At 50.0% G+C, this 8,230-nt stretch overlaps 4 protein-coding genes across 4 annotated transcripts; 1 reads left to right on the top strand and 3 right to left on the bottom strand.

Moving 5' to 3' along the window:
* Positions 1-401: 401 nt before the first annotated feature.
* Positions 402-1,730, bottom strand: TRV_03371 (ab-hydrolase associated lipase, putative; the record flags this gene model as incomplete). The annotated part of the gene is made up of 1 exon (XM_003022462.1): positions 402-1,730. One exon carries the CDS (start codon positions 1,728-1,730, stop codon positions 402-404), a length of 1,329 nt encoding a protein of 442 aa, XP_003022508.1.
* Positions 1,731-2,848: 1,118 nt separating this feature from the next.
* On the top strand, positions 2,849-3,046 carry TRV_03370 (uncharacterized protein; the record flags this gene model as incomplete). Its single annotated transcript, XM_003022461.1, has 1 exon — positions 2,849-3,046. One exon carries the CDS (start codon positions 2,849-2,851, stop codon positions 3,044-3,046), a length of 198 nt encoding a protein of 65 aa, XP_003022507.1.
* Positions 3,047-3,472: 426 nt separating this feature from the next.
* TRV_03369 (uncharacterized protein) lies at positions 3,473-5,084 on the bottom strand (the record flags this gene model as incomplete). The annotated part of the gene is made up of 4 exons (XM_003022460.1): positions 3,473-3,898; positions 3,959-4,671; positions 4,741-4,851; positions 4,940-5,084. 4 exons carry the CDS (start codon positions 5,082-5,084, stop codon positions 3,473-3,475), a joined length of 1,395 nt encoding a protein of 464 aa, XP_003022506.1.
* Positions 5,085-7,428: 2,344 nt separating this feature from the next.
* Positions 7,429-8,052, bottom strand: TRV_03368 (transcription factor RfeG, putative; the record flags this gene model as incomplete). Its single annotated transcript, XM_003022459.1, has 1 exon — positions 7,429-8,052. A coding segment is annotated over one exon (624 nt), but the record flags the coding sequence as incomplete, so codon positions are not given.
* Positions 8,053-8,230: the final 178 nt, after the last annotated feature.

Here is an 8,230-nt window from a genome sequence, read left to right as displayed (position 1 = left end):
TGATGATGATATGTACGGGAGTAAATATATATATAAAATAAAATATATATAAATGGACCGGGCACGAACCATGCAGACCAGTTTGAGACGGGACGCATCTGAGATATAGGTCATGGATTGCCCCCCAGCTAGTGTGAGCTGCTGCTGCTGCTGCTGTGCTTTTTTAGCCATCGAACCAGTCAGCTCGGACAGGTCGACTCGGTGTTGCCATCTTACTGGATCAGAGCTGCGTGCGTTGGTGGGAAAATGAAGCTGTCCAAAGTGGCGCTGTTCCAGCAGTCGGTATCACGATCGACCGACCACGATACACGGGACCGTGTGCTCCGTACGCCAGTCAGTCCGTCAGTCAGTCCGTCCGTCAGTCAGTCAGTCAATCAGTAGTCGAGTCTCAATAGTCAAGTCTAACTGGCATAGTCCACAAAGCAGGTGTCGTCTGCTGGCCCGTCAAACTGCTCGGTCAGCTTGGCCGGCGCCGTCCGTGTCTGGCTGCTCAGCGCCTTAAAGACATGCGGGAACACCAGCTCGTCCACGTCTCGAGCCCACAGAAAGTCGAGGTGCTCGTAGTGTGCTATCTCCGTCGCCGTCGTGTGCGCGGGCAGCTCCTCCAGCATCACGTCGATGTCCACCAGGCTGTCTGACCCGCCGTAGACCAGCACAATCGGTGTCTTGATGTTCTTCGTCGGGAACTTGGCCGGCTTGTAGAAGCGTGATTTGGCCGCGATGCTCAGCTTCGACCCGGCGTTGTCGTCGTACATCTGGAAGCTCTTGTTGCGGATGATCTGGAACCAGTGCACAACCGACTTGGTGCTCGTCGACGAGTACAGGTGCACGTACGCCGCCAGCTTCTGCACCGTGCTGATGTTCTTGCCGCTCCAGTTGAACAGGAACAGCAAGGCTGTGTCGATGATGCGTACAAAGATGGGCGGGTACAGGATGGCCTGCCACATGGCCGTCGAGCTAAGGATGCTCCGTCGTCCAAAGGCAAGAAACATCACGTCCGGAGACGCCTTCACCAACGCGTCCACTACCCCGTTGCTGAGCCCGGCCGGAGACATGGCCGGTGCCAGGGCGATGAACAGGTTGATCCGTCGGTTCAACGTTGGGTGAATCGACAGGGTTGCAAATGCCTGCGCCGTCCCCTGAGAGAACCCAATATACGACAACGACGGCTGGCCCGTCACCGAAAGGATGTAGTCGATGCTATCCGGGATATCGTGGAACGCAAACTGGTCGATCGAGAAGTCCCAGAACGCGCTGTAGGACGGAGACATCGTCGTCGCCTTCTTCGAGTACTTGTTGCCCCGGTTGTTCCCCAGCCAGACGTCATATCCCAGCTCCACCAGCCGGAAGGGCAGACATCTCTTCTCTTCCGTCAAACACACCCACACCTCGCTGCTCATCAGCAGCCCGTGGTGCAGATACACAACTGGCTTCCGCGACGCCTCATTGTCCACATCGTTGCTGTTCTCATAGACATGTGTCTCGCCCTTTCGCCATGGCAGCCTATGGAGGCCCAACAGATAGCCGTCTTTCGTCTGAACGACATGCTCCTCCGTCTCGTAGCCGAACAGATCACAGAGCTCTGTAAACTCCGAGGCCTTTGCAATCTCCCCAGATATGCTCTCTTGCTTGGGACGTCTAGGCTGCGCCGCAGACAGCACATGGAACAGCCTCTTGGACTGTCGATAGCAGAGATTTATAATCGGTTGAGCTGCACTTGCAGTCAGCATGGCTCCATCATCATCATCATCATCATAATAACACTAAAATAGTAGTGGGTATAACTATCTCGGTCCAAACTCACGCAGGCAGAGGGTAATGACATGGATGATCCCTTCTAGAAACACCAGTCCCAACGAGATAAAAAGAGCAATATACTCCGTCCTAATCCACCCAGGCAGTCAGCAATCCAGTATCTCGTTTTCTTTTACCCATCTACGTAACTCCGTCCTGTACTCTCTCTCTCTTCCCCCTGGCTTACCATAGAAGACGCCCAATGAACGGGACGCGGGCCATCGTACAAAAACCACCCGGAAAAACAACAGGGACAGAAGAAGAACCCCCTGGTCTTAGCCCTGACAAGTCACCATCGATCTCTGCCTGCTTCTTCCTCTCTTCTTCTTCTTCTTCTTCTTTTCTCTTTCTTCTTCGCCTCGTTGTCTTCGTCTTTTTTATATCTTCAAACTTGCAGCTTTTCGCATGTGAAAAACAAACCTTACGTCATCGAAAGCACGGGGACCTTGCTTAGTCATAAATCACGGGACCCTGTCTCTAACCCAATCAGGATGAGGCTTTTGATATATCGAAAAGAAAAAGCAGCGAAACGAAAGCGACGACGAGGGCAAAGAAGAGACGCAGAAGAGACGCAGAAATAGCTGAGCGGCGCGTTATAGAGACTGGGGGGACGAGCACACGACTGCCGCAATGCCGAGCTCGTGTAAAGACCTGCGTACGTTGGACCCGACTCACTCAGTTTGGCTTGGGGCTCGGTCATGAGCGCTTCTCATGGCTGCACCATATGACCGGCCCCTTCGCATATGACATGACATTGAACGTTGAACGTTGAACATTGGAAAAAAGCCCCCCCTTATGAAGCAGATGGGTAATCCGCTAACACCTGCAACAGGCCAGGCACTGGCCGAATGCCTCCAGGAATCAGACTGTATCATGGTCCAGCGGAACACACCCCAGGAATGTCTGCGTTCCCCAAACCTCGAGCAATTGCCTATCAAATGCCAGCAGCTGAAGAAAGGCCTCAGCGAGTGCAAGTACGGCTCCTCTACCGACCCCCTCTCACACCTTCCCCAATCCGTTACTCAATCGAGGCTAATCATATGCTAGACGAGGAATGGTAGACATGCGCAAACGGTTCCGCGGCAACCAGCCCTTCCATCTCGCCAAGGAGACAGATAGTGTTACCGGCGAGGTCGTCGAGAAGAAGAAACCGGTCCCTCAGCTCTACGCTGGTCGGCCGGCGTACCAGGGTGTCAAGGAAATAAGCGGCGACGAAGTGCAGATGGACCCTGAAAAGACCAGGGGTTTGTAAGAGCCGACCTTGTGATTTGCCGGGTGCCCCGTGTGGGATGCTCTTCTATACCTAAGTAGTTCTGCAGGACGGGGAGAAGGGAGTTTCTTAAACTTGCATATCTATTTTATTTTGCTCTGAAGCATATAGGGAAACTTGATGAGCATGGGTGTTTTTGATTTTTTTTTTTCCTGGGCTATAAATGTACAATATGGAAATGTCTCTATTATCAAGAAACTAGAACTCTGCAGATATGTATAAAAAACACAAGTTTCACGACTCTCAAGGAAAATCATACCGTCACTTTTTTTCATGTATAATACAAAGTAGCCGGTTCAATCCGTTTGCCATGAAGTACATAAAGGGCTGGAAGACCCATTCCCAGTGCTGCATTTATTGATATACTGTTTTATTTATCCCATTAGATCTTGCTTTGAATGCCCAATTCTATTGCTCCTTTTTAGAATCGCCGCTTTTCATTGGTGGTGCAGAATACAACCAAACCATCACAAAGGCGAGGAACCCCCCGATGACAGACCAGAGTCCGGCAATCCATACCCATCCACCGCTAATACGCCAGCTGCGTGGCCACTCATCGTGGGCGAAATGGCGGACGGTGACTTCATGTTTCTCTTCAATGTTAGTGATGAAGGGTCGCTTGTAGTTGACGCGGAAGGAGAAGATGCCATGCTGGTCAGGAAGGGTGAAGGAGGTTCTGTAAATGGCCGCGTGCTCTGTTCTGTCCACGGGTTGCAGGTTAAGACGGTGGAAAGGGGATAGCATGGTGAATTCGAGTTGGATGGCATCTTCTTCTGCAGTCCAGTAAGGTATCCATTGGTCGTAGCTGTATTCTGAAAGCTCAATAGTGAATGTCTAACATTGTAACGTTAGTATAGAGTCATCGGACTTAAGCCACAAAACAGATTTACGTACCACATCGTTTTTGATACGGTAGATAGACGGGTTAAGCTCCTTGGGCCCGGACTCAATGTCACCCTTCTCGTTCAAATGATGTTCAACCCGAGTGACCTTCACCACACCAGTCTCCTGGAAGGTCCAGGCGGTAAGCTGTTGGGCAAACTGCTTGTTGGCTGTCTCAACTTTCTCGCCCTTAGGTGCTTGCACCTTGGCATTGAACCACTCATCTTTCAAACTATCAACTGATCCAAGGACTGTGACTCTCGCCGAATTCCTTGCCTGCATAGCAGTAGCCAGAGCAAGCTGCGAACCAGTTGGAAGCTTCTGATCGATTGACTGGTCGTCATCTCTCTTGTCATAGCTATAAGATGTCGCGGGGGCTCGGATGATAGGAGCTAGGAGGGGGCTGTTATTCCCCAGAGACTGCCCAGCAACATTTGGGAGGGCGAGGATGCCCTCTCCGTTGAAGAAGGGCTTGGTATCGGGACGTAGCCTCTCCGGCCGTGGTAGAAGGAGGACATTGTGTTTCTCCGCGGAAGAAATGGTATCATAGTTGAAGTGGTCAACAACAATTGGGGCTCTGTCCGGAGATAGATGTATGTCGAGTTCGAGGAGAAGAGAGCTGATTCCGTTGGGCGTTGGAGCACCACCCGACAGTGCAACTAGGATGTTTCCATTGTCGTTGACAAAGTCTAGCAGTGCCTTTGGCGTCAAAGAAGGTCCCAGGCCTATATACTTGCATTAGCATGATGCCACCTGTACCCATGCCCCATGTAGCCGGAGTTGCCATGCTGCACCTTTAGATTTTGGCGGGAGAAGTATGAGATGGTCGTAAGCCCTGGCTCCAAGGTGGTAGAGTGAGAGCTTCGTGTTCTTCGGAGACTGGAATGTAAGTTTGTATCCTCGACCTAGCAAGACGCATGCCTGTTAGCCATACCGCAGCCTGCAATAGACGAGAAGCAGGGTTACATCTTAATATGCAACAGAAAGACTAACTTTCTAGGTCTGCCCAGAAGGTCGAAAATAGATCTCTTTCAGTCTCGTCTTCCTGGATAACGAGCAGCCTGTTTCCAGTACTGCTCACGGCGTACACTGCTGCGCTGTAGATACTCAGGCATAGAAGGGTAAGCAGCCACTTCATCGTGGAGCTTGGCTGGCGGTGCTGTGGTGGATCAAGAGGGGACGCGAATTGGTTGCTTTCGGAGGCAGGCAATGGCAAAAAAACAGCTTTCAACAAAGACCTTTATGCGACGATGGCCTGAGTATCATCGCGATCCCCGTATCGTTGGTGGTGAGAGCTGCTCCTGGGCGCATTCAAATAGTTAGTTGTGGTGCTGTTGGTGGTTCGTTAAGATTCGCAGTCTAAAAGAGACCAGCGTGTTAATCAGCGGCGGACCGTGCCAAGACCAGGACGAAGCGCAGGCCAACCACAAACGGCGAAAAGCAACATCAGAAAAGCAGAACCAAGATCAGGCACCGGAACAAAAACACCATCTGGACGCCGGCAGATAGCTCGATAGACGCCCTCGTTCAGCTGACGGCCAATTCGACGAACGAGATACTCTGTTCTACCTGCCAATTGGGACATCTTCCCGCCACCTGAACCGACTCTTCTCTCTTTTCCGCCGTCCAACAAACCGTTCACGATGTCGAGACCCTTCTTCTTCTCCCAGCCATTCCGCTACATGCGATGGGCTTCCTACGAGAAGCCAGCTATCTTCTATTCTATCGTTCTCGGTTCTCTCGGCCCCGTAGCGCTCTTCACTCTTCCCCCAATCAGGCGGTACTTCGGCGACGTTGACCCCGCGGAAATTCCTTTCTCATATCCAGGTATGCCTCCAGTTCCTCTATATCTGACGAGATTTGTTGCTGACCTATGCGCCTCCTTTTCCTGCCGAAAGTCCCTGCTGGCCCAAGAAAAATACCTCAAGGATACGATGACGAGTAGATGTGGATGGAAGGAGGCCAAAATATAGATTCCTTTGGCGGCTTGAGTTGCGAATTACCCACATTATTTCAGATCATTTCTACTCGCATGTTTCGATATCATCACCCCAGCACGGCTATAATATCGAATAAAAATTAACATTGATGGTCCTGGATCAGGCCCACGGATATCGCTGAGTCGAATGGCAGTATAACTGTATGGAGGGCAAAATACTGGTACCAGCCGCATGACAACAACCGCGCTCCTTTTTACGCCATCTTTCTTTTTACACTACTTTTGTACATATATGTCATATTAGCGGCCATTCAATTGGTTATTCGGTTCCATTCCATGCTCTCCCGCACAATTGATATTTAAGAGGTAGCATTAAATGGTTACTCGGGTTAAATGGGATATGAACGTAGAAGAATACTTGCATATCTACACATCCTCAGTCAAGCGGTGAATGAATTAAAAGTGAAGATGAGGAATGTTAATGGGCCACTCAGATGAAAAATATGTATTAAACGCCCCCCGATGCAACTATCTAGAATAGAAAGGATAATCATGACCACACGATCTTTTATTCCTCTGCACAACGGCGGCGACGTAAAGGACGAAAAGGCTCCGGAATACGAAATAATCTCGCCGTCGAAAGTACGAGAACAGTTTATCGGGAAGAAAGCTATCAAAGGGGTATGGTATGTATGTAAGCGTGTAGCCCGGCATTGTGCATTGCGTAAGGATGACGTTTGTGGTTCGAGGTGAGCGGGAACGACGGAAAGGTCCAATTATTGAAGAGTATTCACCAGACAGTATCGAACAGGTAAAGTAGCAAGTTAAACGAAAGAGTATATCAAGGAAAAAGGGAAAAAAGTGGGGAATCCTAATGCATCCATCGAGAACGCGCCCAGCTGTACATTCAACATTGGCATGGAAGTTTGGAAGAGGTGAGTGAGACCTAGAAAGGAGAAATTGTCGCAAGAATAAAGAAACACGATTGTGCAAAATGGTTTCAAAACAGCCTGCCCAGTTTTACGAGTAACGTCCTTGGTGGAACTGAAACGATAGAAAAGATAACATGAATGGGGGTGAGGAGAGAGTAGGTAAATTCAGAAGAGGAGAATAATGGCCTTGATGTGAATTCCAGCGTGGCTCTGAATTGATTCCATGGGATATTGAAGCATTAGTCAGTGGGCTCGTTGCAGTATGAAAATATCAACGCTTGATTTCAAATGAAATCGATCAAGTATCCATCCATGCTTAAGAGTAGCATATTCCTGCGGCAGAAGTGGGCTCCGCAATAGGGGAGTCCCGATATCATCATTCATTCATTCGTTCACTCATTTGTAGTCCAGATAAAACAAAACACATCCAAAATCCAGCCACTGTAGTTGAGTGGGGGATAAGATCGACTATATGGGGTTGATTATCCACATGACAGGGAGAATTGCCCGGAGACGTAATGTGACTTAAAGGGGGTAGCCGAAGGGGTTGGTTCAAACAAATGTGAAAAGAATACATGTCCTAGAAGGGGAGATATTCTGGTGCTATGCATTTAATGGCGAGGGGCAGGATTCCTAGGGTGTCCTCGGTCTGGCTGACGGTCCTGGTAGGCAGATTCCACTGGATATCCGGTCTCCATTATCCTGGGATCTGGTCCGGTTGATGGAGGGTATGGAGATGTAGACTGGCCAACAGGGGAATAATCACGGTCATTCTCATATCCTTGTCCAGAGTAGCGGGGTTGGGATATTCCCCCAGGGTAGGCGTAGGCACCCTGACTATGGATATATGATTGCTCAGCCGTTGTCACGGGCGGAGTGGACTGGGTTGAGTAGGGTGGTCCACCACTGGGGACGTAAGAGCTACCCTCTTGCGGGTATCCAGGCTGGGTACCATAGTCTTGGTAGCTTGGCTGGGGCTGATGGGCAGGGTATGGTTGCGTAGGTGGGTAAGTAGAGTATGATGGTTGTTGTGGTTGCTGTGGACGTGAGGACGAGTATGCTACTGGTGGTCGGGGTCTGACAGAAGAGGAGTCATAGTTTGCTGGTGACCTGTTAGATACTGGTGGGGTATTATAAGTATCATAGTAGGTACCTCTAGGCTGTCCACCTTCTTGTCTGCTACGGACTTCGACGTCCCATCGCCTAGAATCTGCTTTCAGATCTGCAATCATTTCCTGTTTCACTCACGTGGTTAGAAGGGCAATTATCAGTAAAACCATAAGAGAAGATCACCTACAGTCGTCAAATTTCGGTAAGCACGGATGAAATACCCCGGACGTCCCTATTCATCTAGTCAGTAACTTCAGTCCTGGGTCCAGACGGAGAGATTGTAAAAGGATATCTCAGGAAGGG

Source organism: Trichophyton verrucosum, assembly GCF_000151505.1.
Source record: "Trichophyton verrucosum HKI 0517 chromosome Unknown contig00284_1.f1.exp, whole genome shotgun sequence".
Classification (NCBI taxonomy): Eukaryota; Fungi; Ascomycota; class Eurotiomycetes; order Onygenales; family Arthrodermataceae; genus Trichophyton; species Trichophyton verrucosum.
The sequence above is the reverse complement of the archived record's forward strand: the minus strand, read 5'-3'. Positions and strand labels throughout refer to the sequence as shown.